General features: G+C 40.1%; 1 protein-coding gene across 1 annotated transcript; it reads right to left on the reverse strand.

Moving 5' to 3' along the window:
• Nucleotides 1-4,455: 4,455 nt before the first annotated feature.
• Nucleotides 4,456-6,775, reverse strand: LOC137284950 (uncharacterized). The gene is made up of 3 exons (XM_067817074.1): nt 6,718-6,775; nt 5,601-5,787; nt 4,456-4,636 (listed from the first exon to the last, which is right to left on the reverse strand). Exons 1-3 carry the CDS (start codon nt 6,773-6,775, stop codon nt 4,456-4,458), a joined length of 426 nt encoding a protein of 141 aa, XP_067673175.1.
• Between the last annotated feature and the right edge of the window lie 13,482 nt (nt 6,776-20,257).

Genomic DNA, 20,257 nt, shown 5'->3' on the forward strand with positions numbered 1-20,257 from the left:
AGCATATCAAATTCTATATCAGCTGCTTAGCGGGTGTCATATATTGGAACTGTATTCAATACTATAAATACTGATATCGATCTAGATTATCTTAATAAAGCTGATCAGTTTGTGAAAGAACATGATTGCAGTGCTTGTAATAACGATGACATTAATCACATATTAACCAATGAAATATCGAACGACGGAATGCTATTGACAATCTAAGTGTAGGGAAAGCGCCTGGATCTGATGCCGTTACACCTGAGATGACTAAATGTTGTAAATCTGAACTGTTGCCATATTTTCATGTGTTACTTAATATTATACTAACTAGTGGTAAATTTCCTGTGGAATGGGCCAAAGGATTAGTGGTACCATTGTACAAAAAAAGGAAAAGTCTCAGAAATTAATCATTATAGAGGCATAACACTTGCCAATATTATGAAAGTATTTACGTTTATTTTGAATAAGAGACTAACTCTGTTTTGTTCTTTGTATGAACAGTTGCCTGAATCACAAGCAGGGTTTAGAGCTGGTTATAGCACTTTGGACAACATATTTGTTTTACAATGCTTAGTACAAAAGTATCTTACAAAGACCAATGGTCGTTTTTACTGCCTGTTTGTTGATTTCAAAAAAGCGTTTGATTCTGTCAATAGAAAATTACTGTGGTACTCTGTATTGAAAAGAGGCATTCATGGTAAAATATTCAATGTCCTGTTTGACATGCATTCAAATATAAAGTCTGCTGTTAAAATGACAAATTCTTCAATATCCAATTATTTTGATACACTGTGCGGCGTGAAACAGGGAATGTGTGCTCAGTCCTTTGCTTTTCTCATTATTTGTAGTAGAACTTGAAAATATGCTGTATGAATCTAGTGTTTGGGGTATTTTTGTTGGTCAAGAATTTATGGGTACATTATTGTTATTTTACGCTGATGACTTCTGTCTTTTTGATGACAGTGTTGTTGGCTTGCAGAGAAAACTAGATGTACTTAAACAATATAGTACTGAATGGGGATTGAATGTTAATTTAGATAAGACAGATATATTAGTGTTTAGAAACGGGGGTAAGCTGAGGGGAACAGAAACATGGATGTTTGGAAGTGACCAGGATAAAATATCAACGTACTATAATCATCTATGAACTGTATTTTATAGCAGACCATGCTGGTCGAAGGCAATCAATGTGCTTGCTCAGAAAGCCAATAGGGCGTTATTTTCAGTCAAACACTTAAAGTATAAGTTAACTTTATTCCAGTGAAATATGGGGTTTCTCCAAAATTGAGTGTGTTGAACGTTTCCACATTAAAATTTGTAAACATGTTTTAGGTGTTGGGTATTGCGTCCCAAATGCTGCTGCTTTGGGTGAATGTGGCATACATGGTCTGTTTATTGACTACCATAAACAATGTATGACGTATTGGTTAAAGTTGTTAGTAATGCCAATTGTTAGATATCCAAAACAATGTTATTTGTTATGTAAATCATTAGATGAATGTAATCGTATCACTTGGGCATCAAAGATAAACGACCTACTATTTAGTTATGGCTTCGGTTTAGTGTGGATCACACACGAAGTGGGCGATAAAAATATGAATCTCCAGAGACTTAAAGACTGTCATCAACAAAATTGATACTCTAGAATTTGTGATTCAAGTAAATTATGTCATTATAAAGAATATTAATCTCTATTGTCAGTTGAATATTATTTGTATGCTATCCCGGAAACAGAATACAGAAGGCTTTTATGTCTATTACGTATATGTAAGCTCCCTTTAATGGTCAATGTTGGTAGACGGGGCGGCATTGTCCGCTGTAATAGATTATGTACATCTTGTGCGCTAGGTTATATAGAAGATGAATACCACCTCCTCCTAAAATGTCCATTGTATGGCCATCTCAGATCAAAATATATACCAAGATATTATTATAATCCACCCACGATGTTCAAGTTTAAAACTCTTTTAACATGCAATAAGATAAACACTATGTTGAACATTGCCAGACATATTAAGGAAGCTCTATTACCCAGGAACTCCCATCTGTCATTATGACAAGGCCAGGATGCGTGTGCGCTCTAGGAACACAGTGTTCCACAGTATCATCCATCACCTCATGAAAAGCCTTCCCCACCAGGAAAAAGGTCCAGTTTTGGCTCTACTAGTTTCTGTACCAATCTCCTGAAAAGGCCGAATGGGACCTGAGCCATAGGTATGATACTGTGGTCATGACGATGAAACACCTCAAATCCTCCACCGACGTTTCAGCAACTTAGAAACCCCTCACAAACCTTTCCACTGATTCTAACAACAGTCTGACTTCCGCCTGCAGCACTTCCACGTTCTTTGTCTCGGGAGATTACTACTATGAGTTGATCATTGTTCTGTCCCTGGTTCCCCTCTGTCCTCAGTCCTTAAAGAAATTCGCAGTGCCTGTTTTCAACAGCAAACACTCAGAATATTGTCCATCACGTCCATTTGCTGATACAGTCATCCTACAAGAAGACCAAGACCCAGAAGTACTCCTACAACAACCAGCAACACCGTTGCGTCCGATTAACCTGTGAGATCAACGCCCAGCTCTCCATTCATTCAGTCAATATGGCCTCATATCCAGAACCCATCTAGCAAGATCCAAGATCCAAACCAGTCTCTGCAGGATGCCAACGCACTCCGAGCAGTACACTCACTATTAGTCCTAACGCGCACCAACCCAATCTCCCCGCTCATCTATCGCACCCCCATCCTATATCCCTTTTCTCCCAGCACCCACACCCTCTTCCCTACACCACACACGCACACACACACACACACACACACAAACAAAAAAACACAAACACACACAAACACGAGAACAAAATTGGCATAGTCTCCACCCTCACCAGATGCTCTACACACCGACCCCACCGCAAACATCCAGCAACAACCGTCTTGTTTTCCCCCAGTATAGCCACTACACAGTCATCCTACATAAGGTTATAATGCAATGTACTCGATCTGCTTGTAGTTTACATACGTTAACGTTGACTGACATGACTTAAATTAAATGACCACACTCAGTAACAGGTGTGACAGTACACTGGAATTATCAAGTTTATTATTATTCTAGGTTCAATACAAGAGATATCATCACAGCCACCCTGTTGATAGCATAGGGCCGCTGCCTGGTTATAAAACCACCCTGGATATAATGCCATTTTATCTCCTGGACAACTGGTGGCATTAGAGACCTCTTTGCCTCGTTTACAATGCTAACTTGAATAATAACTTGAGTATGTATTTAATGAACAGAAAATGCTATTGCTGGAATTTTTTGAAGCGGCGAAAAATCACACTCACTCACTTCACTACTGTTTCATACTAATTATTTAGATTGTATTCTACATACTGGCACACCCTATTTTTTCAAGAGATTGTTTCGTATGACCGTAAATTCATGCCTAAATACCACCCATGAAGATTCGAGTTAGAACTGACGGACGTTGTATGAAGGCAGAGTACCCAAGCATTGCTTGTCGATAACAAGTATTAAAACACAACTGAACCTCAAATAAGATTTATTTGTTCAAGTAAATTACATAATTCAGCCTGCATTGTTGTTATGTAGAATGTACAAACAGATCTTGCTGTCGACAAAACAATGGTATGCAAATCATGAAGCCATGAAATTTGACACTTGTGTTAGACATAAATATGTTTCATTCAATAGGTACTGTTAGATATAAATAATACCACTTTACAGTCTTGGTTTGACTAGGCGAGGTTATAAATTATATTTGTGGTTATAAATTTATATTATTTAATTCCTTATAATGAATACATTAAGTTTTTCACTGGTCCCTCGGGGTCCATGGGCTCATTTACACTTCCATCGATTTTCAATCGCAAAACATCGGTAATTTCCGTGCTTCATGCGTGATTCAATGTTATTCGAGACAAAGAAGTACTACCATGAAGCATCAGAAGAGTTCGGAATTCCCAGCGGTGTACATTGAAAATAATACATCGCCTGTAAGCGGGGTACATTGAAAATAATAGAACAGCGCTTAGCTAATGCGAAATCGCCATTCATGTGCGACATAAGATAAACAGTTATATAAGTGTTGCGTTCATGTCATATACAAACTATGGAGATAGGTGGAAGATAATCCCTAGATTACGTTTTGAAATTATCTCCACCTATTGTCTTCAAAAACGAAGATTTCCAAGAATAATAAATAATTCCCAAAGTGAGATTACAGTATCATTTCCCATTACAGGGAGGCCAAGCATTATATTGTTCGTTACAAAGGAAAATACATTACAGTGCAATATCGGAATAACCGTCAGCTTCTTCTTATGTCGTCAACAAACTCGTTGACCAAGAGGTTCCAATCAAGAATCCACGGTGCTTTTAGAGGATATCGGAGGTGATGCTTGAACACAGGCTTTCAGAAACGACGTTTATGAACACACCAATTAGGGAGCCTTAAGAGCAGGTTGAAGAGGTCCTAGCACAGGCCCTGAGACTGTCGTCCCATACAAGTGTAGATGGACAGGGGCGGTTGTCGATGAGATGGCCAGCGTTACATGTTACGTACACGTTGCAGCCATTGCAGGATTGATAATCACCACTGACCAAGCCGTTGCAGGAGGTAACACAAGGGTTTCTGTGGTAGAATAAGGTGTATAAGCATACATTTTCTCGACATGTGTATAACTTTCGTTGAATCCCATCGCCATGGAGTCAGGATGTCAAAGGAAAGAATTAATAGGCTCCAGTCTACAAAAACTCAATCTTTCAAAGGCATTTAAAAGTGGAATGCATATCCTGATGAACCAGTTCAAAGGATTTTGATGACATTGTACCCTGTGACTCGATGATTCTGAACACTGCCTTACTAATCAGCAGATAATATTTATACCAGAAGTGGACTACAGGAAGTTTATGAAGAAAATGTACGCCAGGAAAAATATGCACATCAACAGAACAGTTTATATACATTTCAAAGTGCATTAATTGAGCCATACTAACTCTGCGAATTATCTGTGAAACTATTTTATATAAGCAGAACACCAGCCAAGTAAAACCCTAGCTAGTATTCATGGGGGTATCCATACTTCCGTCACCAATTCGCGAAATACTCCCCTTACTGAATGAAATATATTTTTTTAGAAGCTGAATTCATGTTTTAGATAAAAATATGTGGCAGCAATCGGTAGTATTAGTCAGTGTGGCAGTCAGAACGTAAGAAAAGTCTCAAGGCTGAAAAGGTACAAATCTTGACGATCCACACTATCGAGATAAAGTGACTAAGAAGAGACTATTGGTGTGTATCCATGCTCATGGTGTATTCAAGACCCTCGCTTGATTGTGAAGGGCGCTAAGGCGTGGCAATACGCTTTGCAGAGTTGCGTCCCTAGGTGTGTCAGAGACTTATGATCGCCCGGAAGGAAGTGGTAAGCCTTAAAGACCAGTAGCATTTCACGCTTTCTTCTTACGTCAAGCTGAGAATATCTTTTAAAACAATACTCACTCACTCACTCACTCACACACACACACACACACACACACACACACGCACGCACGCATGCACGCACGCACGCACGCTCTCACTCATTCACTGTACTCACGGAGGGCAGGTGGTTGAAGTCATCTCGCAGCGTTTGAGGGTGTCATCCCACACTGTGCCAGCAACACAGGGTCGGTTGTCGCAGATGTAACCGTTGACACACGTCGCGTACACGTTGCAGCCGTTGCGGGACTGATAGTCTCCGGTGGGACGACCTGCGCAGGTCGAGACGCAAGGGTTGGATGCGACTGAAAGAGGGAAGATGTTATCTCAATGATGTGATCAATTCGTTGGTGTCAGATGAGTACACATGTGCTAGTATTTCTCTACCAGGTAGTTATGTAATGTGGAATGGACATCACTATGGTGCCGTGTGAGATGCTGCGTTTGTGGCAACGTTCGGCATTTGGAGACTCGGAATAAATACATTTAATAATCTATATTTCATGATCTCAGTTTAATGGGAAATTGCATTGACGGGCCTAGATCTTAGCAGTGAAGAGAAGGGCACTTTACATTTCATGCCAAACGAATTCATCGAAGCAAAGGATTCTGCATGGTTGCGGCGATTCTAAAAATAAACAGCACAAAATTCAGTGTTTGAATGGGTGCGTGAGTTTAGTTTTGCGCCGCTTTTAGCAATATTGCAGCAATGTTACAGGTGACACCAGAAATGGGCTTCACACATTATGCCCATGTGGAGAATCGAATCCGAGTGTTTGGTGTGACGAGCGGATGCGTCCATCATTGGCTACCCCACTGCCCCTCAATGTTTCAGTCTCGAGGCTCGATCCCCATCAGAAATCCGAGCTAGTCGCTTAACTTTGTTCTGGTTAGTTTCAAATCTGATGAGACATATTCATCAAGAACCTAGTCCTCTATGTCTGGATCCTGCTCCAGCCAAGGACAGAAAGTTGAACAGAGAGTTGCAATGCTAGCATAATGTGGATATTCTTCCCCAAGTGCATTCATTCTCGATACTAATAACGTACCGGAAACAACAAGAAAACATTGTTTGCAATGACAATGTGCAAGTGTTCCATTACTATTTTCAGCAATGTGCTGGGACTGAAACGGCATGTGACGCCATGTTGGGCAGTGAAATCAAAGTCAGACCTCACGCATGACCAGCGGATTTATTAAACATTTGGCTACCAAATATAATATACCAAACATACCAGCAACTGCGCACAGACTGTAGATGACAGCAACGACGAAAACGTGCTTGGAACCCATTCTGAGGAATATTTCTGTAACAAGAAAATGTGCAAAACGTAACATAATGTACAGTCTGAAAAAGCTAATTTTCATTTTGTCATTTGAGAACCATACAAACAATTATGCAACAGATACTCACAAATTACGAGTTGATTTATCGACAAAGTCAGCCATATTTCTCGGATTGTGATTTGGAGTATTTCACTCCTTTTTAATTTATTCCAATCTAGATTTCGGGTTACAGCTGATGCCCACCAACCTATTCAGGATATGTGTGACATCATTGTTTGAGTCGTAATGAATTGTTGTTAACATTATTATTGGATATTTATGATAGCAAACATATTCACGCACTAGCGCATGCTCAAGATGCTGATATTTTTTTCCTCGATCAATGGTTGTCATCGGCACATCGTATTCACAATCGCAACACCCTGAGGGTCTTACAAATCTTGCTGCTATAACGCACACCGTGTCATTGCCTTTTTCCATTCCTTAAGACGTACCCATTCACAACTGAGTGGACTCCGACACTTAGTCACAGCACGTGGTTCAAGTTTACAGCACGTTGCTGTACCCGCAACTAGGTGGTTGCACGCATTCATGTGGCCACCATCTGGTCATATATCAACACATTCGTGGGTTTTTTTAAGTGCACAGGGTTGTATACTGTACACTACGGGGTGTGCCAACACTGAAAGAGTTTGCACTCAATGTTAACTCAAAGATGTTTTACACCCGGTCACCGGTGAGTTTGATCCAGGCACTTCATGCTCGAATGCATGGAGAGACGCTGATAATGTCAGTCACTGTATTTCCTGGACCAACGTTATAACGAAGAAGATTCTAAAACTAATATCGACACGAAAAATGTGAAACAATATTGCTACTTACATGTGTGTGTAAAGACCAGGCCAGTGATGCACCGTTCGGTTTTGTGTATGTATATATACACCCGGATAAACTTATCTTGCAGCCAATCGCATCGTTATTACATTCAATAAGCCTGGGGAAGGATGATAACCACATGATACAGTTAGATACCACCCCCTTTCTCCATTTGCGGGCCTCGAGAAACTTGACCGATGTTACCTGAGGGCGATCAGCAATAGAAGTAATCGAACGTGGATACCTGAGTCTTTGCAAGGAACGTCATGTTAGATTTGTGGAACAGACATGCTCTTCAGGTTCAATAAGTTCATAAACCCCAAGTATATGAATTCGACGATTATTACCCTATATACAAAACTAGGAAAAGGTTCATATTAGGAATGGTAATTTATGTGTTTAAACAACACGATGTGTTCTTTCGCATTATTTTTTTCGAAACAAAATAACTAAAACAATTTGAGAATTGGGTGATGTATATTTTATTTAACGTCACTGTTTTGTCTTTCTTTCACATTTACCTATAATTACGGGCTTTCAACGGCGTCTAGAACAGAGCTGAATTTATTCAATATTTTAGCCATATGGCCTAAAATACAACTGTATTTGGAGATGTTTTTTCAACAAGTTACATGACAGTATGACTTTCATATTAAACGCAAAGCAAACACACGTTTCAAATCAACAGCAAAATTTCTCATTACACCAATAGCTCTAGTATTTTGAAGACTAACTTGTCTTACATTAGTAGATGATGTAGGTGTACGGAGTATATTTTTAACTAAATATAACACATGAGATTCGTCTTCTGTGTCTCCACGATTAGCTTTACGGTAATCATTTATGTCCAGTCTATGTACGTAACACACGAACTTCTTATTTATCATGTAATTGTATTATCTACATTTCAGGTTCAAGAAGGAATTGATTTTCATTGTAATATTTAAGAAATTTCGAATTATTTGCATCTGAATGCGTAATTGTGAAACCAGACATCCGTATTCTTTGCCCAAATTTATGTAGGAACAACATCTCTCCAACATCCTGTCTAATTCATGCAAATGTAAAAGCAGTTGAACAGCGTTTAGAAGTGATTCGCGTAAATGAACCCGACGATTCCGATTGCATGTTACTCCATCACCACATGAAGGAGTCAGAATAAACTTCAAAATGTCATGTTCCTCAAAATAAAGAACATCCGTGACAGTTGTGCTTTGCGCTTGATTGTTTAAGGTACTTTGATCACAAATAAGTCAAGTATGCTTGTCAAGTGTAACTATTGATAATGGAGGTATTTAGGCCGTAGGAACCTGCGCGTATTAAGCCCATTCTTAGTGTCGCGACGACGTGTTATTGCTGGAAGGGGCGCTAAAAGATGCGTAAAACCATACGTCCCGTTCGAACCCAGACTATTTAATTGGAGACCCTACTCTGGGAGTGTGGGTAGCATGGTATAATGTAGGTAAAAAACATTAGTGTAGGAAAATACAGTACGCGTGTTAGGTTTAGGTGCACCCCTTTGATAGGTTGCAGAGAGAGAGAGAGAAAGAGCGTGTATGTGTTTGTGATTCAGTCAGTATGTTGTGTGTCAATCAGCGTGTGTAAGTATGCTAGTGCAACTTCTCAAATGAAATAGTATAATTTTAATTTAGTCAACGAGAAGAACAGAACCTAGTACTTTGCGAGTTTGGGTCCCATCCGATACTCGCAACCTGACGGTCGCCTCGCTGTTTTGCCGCCGTTGTGTAAATGACTGTATGATTAGATAATGTTCTATGAAAAACGGAGACAAAGATGCGGATAAAGGTGTATAACGCCTTCAGTGCGCTTGTCTTACACTCCCTGGTCGGCACGGTACGAGATACTGACCCTGGGTTATGTTTGACGCACATTATCAATACGTCCACAGGTGGGTTTAATACTGGAACGAGGCCTGTTAGTTTGTTATGCACCATTCTTTTACAATTTCCAATCCGTAATATGCCATTATTTCATACGAAATCTTTTTTTGTTTTACGTCGAAATGTTTTCACATCCATGAGAAATCTCTGCTAAAAGCCAAGTTGATTGTAGTCATGTTATGACCATGTGTTTATTTGCTTGCTTGTTCAGGGCCTCGCTCGGCAATATGATAGCGGTTTGTAACTGATCGAATCTGAACCAAACAATACAGCGATTGACTTCAAGCGTCTTATTGACATGTTCCGCTATAGGCTTATCATGTCTCTCTCTATATGATTTCCACCTGAATTAATTGCAGTAAAGATAAGGACAAAACTTTATGGACCAGTAACTTCTTTAATTACTTGGAGGGACGCTTCAATATAGCTTCTGGTATCGTTGTCAAGCAAGAAACAGGCAGATAAGACTGGATGGTACAGTAAATAATTAACAAAAACAACAGGAACTAACTACGAAGCACAGCATTTACATGTAGGAGCCAGGACAATAGATTGCATACAAAAGCCGATAGGGATGTGGACATGTGGACATGTTTATACAAGTTCTTAGGATGACTGATAGGTAGTATGGGAGCAATGTGTTGACAAGGGATTACAGTATGGAGCTGGAGACTGGGACATGTTACAGGCATTTAGCGTCGGTTGATGAGTTCGTCATATGCTGACGGGATGAAGTAACCTTGATCTATGTTGATCCGGGGTCGGTGTCGTTTGATGTGGATGGCCTGTGTTAATTTCCGTTTGGTGCAGTCGGGTTGGTTAGTGGACAGTAGTGTGTATTCTGTCCAGTTGATTTGGTGATTGTGGTTGGACTGGATGTGTTCTGATATGGCTCATTTGTTGTCGGATTTGTTTGTTGATGTTGATGGTGCTCTTTCACTCTGGTATTGATTGGCCTGGCTGTTTCGCCGATATACGATTGTCCAGTTACAGTCAATTTTGTAGACAACACCCTTGGGATTGGGTTTCCTGCTTTTGGAGTGGTTACACCCGTTGGCATGTAGAAGGTTATTTAGCGTTCGTGACGTGGAGAATGCGGTCTCTATACCGGCTTGCTGCTTCAGGAGTCTGCGTATCTGGTGTGAGGTTTTGTCAGTGTAGGGGGTGGAGATTTTTATCTGTGCTGGCTCTGTTCTTGGTGACTTAAATGTTGCTAATAGGGTGGAGGCAATGGTCCTGTTGACTAATTCGGGTGGATAATAATTGTGACCAGTGAACGCGTCTTTGAGATGGTTTAATTCCTCTTGAAGAGTGATAGATTAGACGTTCTTGGCTCTCCTGGTTAGAGTGGATATGATGCCAGTCTTTACCTGCGGTGGATGGTTAGAGTGGCACGTCAGCATATGACGAACTCATGAACCAACGCTGTATGCCTGTAACATGTCCCACTCTCCAACTACGTACCACCCACTGGCCTCCGTATGCCATCTATTGTCACTGGCCCCTACATGTAATCCCTTGTCAACACAGTGCTCCTGTACTTCCATACAACCTATCAATCATCCTAAGAACTTGTATAAACATGTCCATACTCTCCTGGCTTGTACATCCTACATGCAAATACTGTGCTGCGTAGTTAGTTCCTGATGTTTTTGGCACCCGTGGCGAGCCACCTCCAAGTGGTGGGTGCTGGGTAACGCCAAGAGCTCACCAACACCCTCGTTGTGGGCCCGGGGGGATATTTGGTCAACCAACCCGTTTGCCGTGGGTTGCGGCCCTGTGTCGGTGGAGGAGGGGAGTCTGGGGTTGAGGGCACTGGGGACCTGTGACTGCGTTCCCTTTGCCCAACACACCCCTTCGACCCTTACTTCACCTAGACGGGAGGTTGAATGGGCCCGGTTCAACCAATCGGCTGGTCACGCCAAGCCCTGAGTGTTACATAATGTAAAGTAAAAATTTGAAAATTTTATCCTTGTAAGTCTTGGCAAATTTTTTTACCCTCGTAATTTCAAATACACACTTTCATGATTCTGCCTAGAGTCCTATCATATCATCCGGGTATCCTTGGTGCTGCAAGCTGGAGATCCGCTTGTTTTTAGCATTGTCCTTGTGATATCCCATGGTGGGTGGGGATGGACCAATAAATACTATCCATGGAAAACCAAACCCCTACCAAAAAGACAAAACGTCCACTTGACATTGATCGTGATAATACAGAACACAGATCCACTATAGCATTTGACTACTGGCCACGCTTTATCGTAATTGAGACTCTGGATAAGACACCATTGAAACTGAATCCTTTTCGGTATCCAAGGGAATACAATGAATTGCGGGTGAAGTCAAAAACATCAGACGCTTGCGTTCAGGTGCTTTACTTGTTGAATGTTGTAGCCTGCAGCAAGCCACGAACCTAATGGCGATTGAATCGTTTGTGAACATTCCTGTGTTGGTCTCAGCACACGGAACCTTGAACACCAGTAAAGGAATAGTGCGAGACCGTGATCACTTGTTTGCTGATATGACAGAATTTGATATCGTGTCAGAGATGAAGGATCAAGGAGTCACTTTTGTAAAGCGATTCAAAACTAATGAAATTCAGAAATAATGAAACCCTTGAGACAAACACATGCCTGTTTTCCTTTTCGTGTCCGATTGCTCCAAAATGAATAAAGGTTGGCCACTGTAACATCAGTGTGGATACTTACATTCCTAATCCTTTAAGATGCTTTAAATGCCAAAGATACGGCCATGGTGTCCATACATGTAAATGATCCGTTACATGTGCTCACTGTAGCGAAAAAACTCACACGACAGATGACTGCAACAGCACTTTAAAAAAATGTACTAATTGTGAAAGAAATCACTCATCTTTCTCAAAGGAGTGTCCCATTTGGAAACAGCAAATGGAAATCAACAACATAAAATTTACACAAGACATTACTTTGCTGAAGCCAAAAAACAAGTGCAAAAATCTGAAACTTATGCTTCCGTATCTCGATCACCGTCTGATACAGCCAAAATAACCAAAATGTCTATGAGCTGTCAAACCAACTGGACATGGATAAATACTGATTCCCCTCAGATTCTGTCACCTGAAATATCCACTCAAACTGCGGAAGTACTTCCAGACTCAGCCCGTATTCAGGATGCATCTATATCTAAGGCATCTAAATCCCACTCACAATCTAAATCTGATTCTCAAACAAATGTGAAAGATACTGCAAAACACCCGGTGAAATCAAGAAATGTATCTTCATCACAAAATGTCAAAGTGGCAGAGCCTCGAAAGGTTCAACAAACAAAATCCAGCTGTTTAACAAATTTGGATCGTTGGAGGACATGGATGTGTCCGAAAATATCCCCCACAGGGCACATAGCTTGTCGCCCTCTAGAAAGGCAAGGGGTAGATCCCCAATAAATTACCCCAAAAGATAGTTTATTCCAATAATATTGTACAGTGGAACTGCGGAGGATTGAGGACTCATTTACATGAATTACAGTCATTAGTCCAAGATTTTACACCTTCAGCGATATGTCTCCAAGAGACATATTTGAAAGAAACAGATAATTTGACCTTCGTCAATTTAATGCATATCATTGTTTTTCACCTCCGGGTGATAAGGCCACTGGCGGATCATCCATTCTAGTCAGACAAAACGTTATTCACAGCCCTGTTTCACTTAATACTAATATGCAGGCTGTTGCAGTGAGAATTACTTTACATGTAGCGTTTACGTTATGCTCTCTCTATGTTTCGCCGTCTTCGACGTTTGCCAAAACTGATCTTCAAGCTCTTTATGACCAACTCCCGAAGCCCTGTATTCTAATGGGAGACTTAAATGGGCACAACTCACTCTAGGGTAGTGTAACTACAAACACTAAAGGTAAGTTGTTGGATTACTTTTGTTCTGACAATGACTTTTGTATTTATAATGATGGTTCCCACACATATTTACACCCCAGTACAGGGACCTACTCTGCTCTTGACTCGTCACTCACAACTTCAGAACTACTAAATGAATTTGAACAGCCAGTCCACAATGACCTCTGTGGAAGTGACCATTTTCCTACTATACTAAAAACTGTAACTCCATCTGATGTTCCTCCATCATCAAGGCGGAATTTTAAAAAGGCTAACTGGGCTTTAAATGAAACACCGTGTGCTGAGAAACTTAAACCCGAACGTTTTATTGACGTTCCTGATGCTATTAAATCTTTTTCTGATGAATTGAATTCCATAGCCGATGAGTGTATACCAAACTCCTCTGCAGTTCCACATATTCGAAAACCATGGTTCAACGATGAATGCAAACAAGCTAGGAAAGCAAGGGAAATAGCAGAACATTATTTCCGTCGCCATCCTATGGTGCATAATTTAAATAAATTTAAAATTTTAAAAGCTAAAGCACGGCGTACTTTTAAACAGAACAAACGCCAATCTTGGCAAAATTATGTATCCAAAATAAATTCTCGGACACCCATGTCCAAGGTAATGGAACATACACAGAAAATTAAAGGTAAAGTTACTGAAGCTACTGTCCATCATCTTAAACATGGAGATCAATTACTTACTGAAAAATCAGATATTGCGAATAAACTGGGCGAAACTCTCGCTAAACATTCTTCCTCTTCTAATTATGTACCTAAATTTCAGCAATATCAAAAACAGCAAGAAAAGGAAACTATTAATTTCAATTCTGATAATGGGGAAGATTATAATGAAACGTTTTCTATTCATGAACTCCATTCTGCTCTTGATCAAACTCATGACACTGCTACTGGAGTTGATAAAATACATTATCAACTTCTGAAGCACTTACCAGAATCCTGTTTAGAGACGCTCTTATCAATTTTTGATGATATTTGGACTTCCGGAAAATTTCCTTCTTCATGGCGTGATGTCGTACCAATACCTAAACCTGGACGTGATCATACGGATCGATCCAATTATCATCCGATTTCATTAACTAGCTGTGTTTGCAAGACCATGGAACACATCATAAATAATCGACTTGTTTGGTACTTGGAAACAAATAACCTTATCACAGATAATAAATAACATGCTGTGTCTATCGTATTTTTATCTTGAGAAAGCATATGACACAACCTGGAAGTATAGCATTCTGAGAGATTTACATGATTTCGGTTTGCAAGGTCGTTTGCCTGAATTCATATGCAACTTCTTAAATAACAGACAATTTCAAGTCCGAGTGGGTTCTACCCTGTCTGATCATTACAATCAGGATCAGGGTGATCCACAAGGCCGTATTTTGTCAGTCACACCTGTGAGTATATAGATAAGCAGTTTATCAAAAGATTCAATTGACGGATCGTTATTTGTGGATGATTTTAATATTTGTTGCCGTGGTAAAAATATGCATACCATTGAACGTTAACTACAGCTGTGTTTAAACAAGATTAAGAAATGGTGTCTTGAAAACGGCTTTAAATTTTCTAATTCGAAAACAAACTGCATACATTTTGTCGTAAATATAAACCACATAGAGACCCTGAACTATCTCTAGATGGCACACCAATTAAAGTTGTGAAGAAAGCTAAGTTCTTGGGTCTCATCACACTTAACGCTTTTACCACACATTAAGTCACTTAAAACAAAATGCCTGGAAGCACTTGACTTGTTGAAAGTGGTTTCAGATTCTAAATGGTGAGGGGATTCCTTTCCCTTCTCCATCTCTATCGATCTCTCGTACGTTCTAAACTTGATTATGGCTCCATCGTCTATGGTGGAGCCTGCAAAAGCAACTTAAAACTATTAGATTCAGTCCATCATCAAGGTCTAAGACTTTGTCTTGGCTCCTTTAGAACTTCACCTGCTGACAGCCTGTATGTCGAGGCTGATGAACCATCTCTTGAGCAGCGACGTATAAAATTAGCTTATCAGTATGTAACAAAAATATATTCTAATGAGTCAAACCCTGCATATATCTGTGTTTTCAATCCTGTGTATGAGGATTTATACAATAAGAAATCTTCTCTTGTTCCGCCTCTTGGTTTAAGAATAAAACCACTTATTTCTGCTGCCAGCATTGAGCTGGAAAACATAGCTCCTTCCCGTGTTCTTTCGTCGCCTCCTTGGCAGTTGGTTAGGCCACAAGTTGACCTGACATTAACGACATTTAAAAAACCAGAAACGAATGAATGCCAGTATACACAAGAACATAATCAACTGAAACATGAATATAGCAATTATAAATCCTTATTTACAGACGAGTTAAAGGACGGTGGCGCCGTGGCTTGTGCCACTGTCATTGGATCCAGAACAATATCATCTAGATTACCAGATAACAGTTCTATTTTTACAATAGCTAACGCCATATTAACAGCTCTTAAATATATTCAAAGGCACCCGAAACGTAAACAGTGTACAATATATTCCGACTCTCTTTCTTGCCTTCAGGTTATAAAAAATATTTCTTGTAAACATCCACTTTTAATTGAAATTATTGAACTGTATAATACTCTTGCTACTGGCCAATACGACATCGTCTTTTGTTGGTTACCCAGTCACGTAGGTATTTCTGGGAACGTGATGGCCGATCTTGCTGCAAAAGCAGCACTCAACAAATTTCTGACACCACTTCTTCTTCCATATTCTGATTACAAAGCTTGCATTACAAAGCTTGCAACGTATATCCTTGATCTGATGCAGAAAAAGTGGGACACTCAAGTAAGTATCAATACATTACATGAAATATCACCGTACATTGGTTACACCTACTTGGGGTGTCAGTCCAGATTTGAAGAGGTCATCATGCGACGGTGTCGCATTGGCCACACAAGATATACACGTGAATATCTGCTTAAAGGTGAAGATCCTCCGTTTTGTATCCCTTGTGATGAAAGAATCACGGTCATGCATGTCTTGCTTGACTGTGTTGAGTATTCCATCACAAGGGATACATATTTCAAACCCCAATCTATGACGGATCTTTTTAATAATGTCAGTAATCATTTAATTATTGCATTTTTAAAAGAATTATATTTATTAAGTGACTTGTAAATGATTACATATTTTATGATTAGTAGATTAAATTAGTAACTGAGAGTGGCTGTACCCTCAAAGGGGGTTGAAGTATTGTAAAATTATTGTCCTCTTGAGGGGGTACGTAAGTCCCGAAACATTCAAAGTAAATTTAAGCTTACCAGGATTTTCAAATGTAGTATTTTTGTTATTTTAATTTTGGCTAAGATTTCCTACAATCGTCAGCGACTGAAAGGATGGTGTAAATCCAGCTAGGGTCCATGCAGGTAGCAAAGGCACTTTAAGTCCCCATGGTCAATAGTGTGGTGACCTAGTGTTGGCGATCTATAGTCTATTTTTTATATTGTATTGTCCCTTCTAGATAAAATGTTTTATATATAAGTACTAGTTTTACATGTATATCTGTGATATTCTAGTTATTTTACTGTCCTTTGTCGACAGATTTTTAATATATGCATACATTCCATTTAAATGTTAAATGTTATCGTCACGATATGGCTGAGATATTGCCGATGTGAAGTTAAATATTAACTCTCTCTCATGTTTCTGTTAATTATTTACTGTATTTACTGTATATATATATATATATATATATATATATATATATATATATATATATATATGTGTGTGTGTGTGTATATATATATATATGTGTGTGTGTGTGTATATATATATGTGTGTGTGTGTGTGTGTGTGTGTGTGTGTGTGTGTGTGTGTGTGTGTGTGTGTGTGTGTGTATGTATGTATGTATGCATGTATGTATGTATGCATGTATGGTTGTATATGTACTATGACAAAGCACATATCAGATCCACCCTCAGGCTATCGTAGCTGTCCTGGAGTCGTTAGACTGGACAAGACTCTAGCCAGTCCAATGTACAGCAGCATATCTCCATACCATATCGGCTCAGTGAAAACCTCTATCAGAAGCAGTGACCCCTGCAACATGTTTCTTGCTATTGCACAGGCGCCTTGTGTATAGTTTAACAGGGTCGGTGTTTCTGATGACCAAATGAATCAATTGAAGTCCCCGAATTTCATCATAAACTGTCCCTTTTATATTCTTTTGTTTACTGTGGCGATACAGTGTTGTATCACGCTGATTTAAATCAAATCTGTGATTGACTGGTGCATTTACGTCCTTTAAGTCTCGGCATTTCTCAGTGAGGCCGTAATATATTAAAAATACGTTTAATATTAACTCACTCACTCACTCACGCACTCACTCATGCACTCACTCACGCACTCACTCACTCACTCACTTACACGTGTTTGGTCTGTTTACATTTCACAATGCGGGCTCGGGCTGTGAGTATTACGACAAATTGTGACAATGTGTGTACAATAGTTTTCACCATTACCCCAAAGCCATGAATTATGACCGGTCCCTAAACGAGTTAGAGTGCGGGTTCACAACAGAACTTGCGTAGCACTTGATCACTCTCCAGATAGTATTGTGCCGATGACACTCGTTAACTCTAAATACGGCCATATAATGCTCATTTACAACGAAATAATGCGCTAGATGGTGATATTAGATGTATACATCCATGACTATATGCTTTGGACAATATTCCAGGTATATCACAGCATGTCATCCTGATGTGTAATGGAAGTCTTAGACGGTTGTCATTTTGCTGAACAATTCTTAGATTCGAAAATAAAAAAAGTCCTTGGCAGTGTGTTTTTCATCTGTGATGCTTGTGTGTTGTTTAGCAACAATATGTTTCAACAATAGTCCATGTATAGGGCTTCGGCTGTAAATGATCGAGTCTAGATCCACTGATGAACATCATGAGCATCGATCTATGCGATTGGATACGGTGACATGTGACAACCAAGTCAGCGACCTTGACCACCTGATACCGTTAGTCGCCTCTTACGACAAGCATGGGTTATTAATGATCAATTCTAACCCGAGCTCCTAAGCCTACGCGTGAAATACAACATTAAAAACCGATAAGATCACGACTGGTGGCACTCCTGCCGATGATTCATCGACTGTCAACGTTCAGATCTCACATACATATATCCCCCGTATGTAGCATTCAATTAAGTCATCCATTTATCGCATTGCTAATGTCCACTTTCCTACTAAACTGATAAACAATTGTAGCGTTGCCCGGATCTACTCAGTTCCTATACGAGTGTAATGACTATGTCGATCTGGGCAACACCTCTCGCTGCTTGCAGTCGTTGTAAGTAATGTGTATATCATAATGTCTGCTGATTACTGCGGCTACTGGTTTTAGTTGAGGCTAAGCAAGCTCATTGCACGTTTCTTGGCGGAGAACGCGTCCCTTTATCGTGAGTCTCACTGTCAGTTTCAGGTCAGTATTTCCTGTTCTCACGACCCAAAGCGGTAACCGCCAGTGATCTGCATCACATGAAGTTTTTCTCTTTTTTAGAGAGTGATTGTGTTTGGTTTTACGACGCTCTAAGCAGTATTTCAGCATGTTGGCGAGGGACACCAGAAATGGACTTTACACATAGAATCCACGTAGGAATCGAAGCCGGGTCTTCTGCGTGACGTGCGAACGCTTTGACCACCGTGCTACCTGGCCCCTGATGAAGCAGACAAATTGTAAATAAACAGCTGTTTAGTAAGGCCTTACACTGCTCTCATATTTGACACACACACTCACAGGACGATAGGGCATGACTTCTACATGAATGCTATTTGTACAATTACAAACTCACGAATACGTGACAAAACAATGACGGGTTTTGCATTAATGGCAGCATGCACTTTGCAAGTTTGATCTTATGATCCCTAGAGTTTTCTTAGAACATCTGGGACCCTGTTAGGTGGTGTTAGACTAAATCATACGTAATATCTCTCTCTCTCTCTCTCTCTATCTCTCTCTCTCTCTCTCACACACAATCCAGTGATCAACTCCTCCTCCAACATCGATCTATGCAATTGGGTTACGACAAACATTCATCGAGCCTGACCACCCGATGCTTCTTACGACAAGCTCACGGTCCTCACCTTACCATAGATATACTACTACCACACACTATACTGACTCCCAGTAGACCAGAGCTTGGCCCACATCCCATAATCCATCGCCAGGTTAGGTTACAAAATGCTCCATCATCTAACCGGGCGGGGTCAGCATTGTTTCAGAGCATGGAGGCGCTTCACCAAAATTGAGATTGGAGATAGCATTCTTTGACGTTGCTTATTAGGTGATGGTAACCCGAGGCAGACAATCGTCCCTGTATCCTATAGCTATCACAGTCTTATCTGGTGATTATAAGTGCAGATTGAGGAATAAGACTAGTCTGACATTCTTCATATTCTCTGATCAGTTGTGTTTTGTATTGAGTTTCGTTAGTCTCGTAAATATATCCTAGGAATTCGTTCATACTGGAATGAAAACTTCACGCAGGACTTATTGTGAGTTAAGTTGGTTCGCCTCATTGCTTTTGGGTTTCCGCCAACATCAAATGCATTGTCAAATATAACTAGAATACTAAAATACTGTTGAAAACGGCGTTTAAAAAATTTAATCACTCACTCATATGGGACGACGTAAATTTTGGAGATAAGTGAAACAACTCTGCAATATGCAGCAGTGGGTCACCGTGGCGCTCAGAGCGTACTAAACACACATGACGATTGTAATGGCCTGATCACCACGCTCTGTATTCGGGAGCTGCACTCAACAAAACAATAGAGGACATACACAAACTGGGAGC

The sequence above is a fragment of the Haliotis asinina genome, chromosome 1 (assembly GCF_037392515.1).
Source record: "Haliotis asinina isolate JCU_RB_2024 chromosome 1, JCU_Hal_asi_v2, whole genome shotgun sequence".
Lineage (NCBI taxonomy): Eukaryota > Metazoa > Mollusca > Gastropoda > Lepetellida > Haliotidae > Haliotis > Haliotis asinina.

Bases quoted from the DNA above. Each gene is read 5' to 3' on its own strand.
- LOC137284950 (XM_067817074.1), bottom strand. From the start codon at position 6,775: ATGGGTTCCAAGCACGTTTTCGTCGTTGCTGTCATCTACAGTCTGTGC. The intron at 5,788-6,717 runs GTATGTTTGGTA...TCCCTCTTTCAG, and splicing joins CAGTCTGTGCGCAGTTGCTG to TCGCATCCAACCCTTGCGTC. The intron at 4,637-5,600 runs GTGAGTACAGTG...ATTCTACCACAG, and splicing joins ACTTCAACCACCTGCCCTCC to AAACCCTTGTGTTACCTCCT.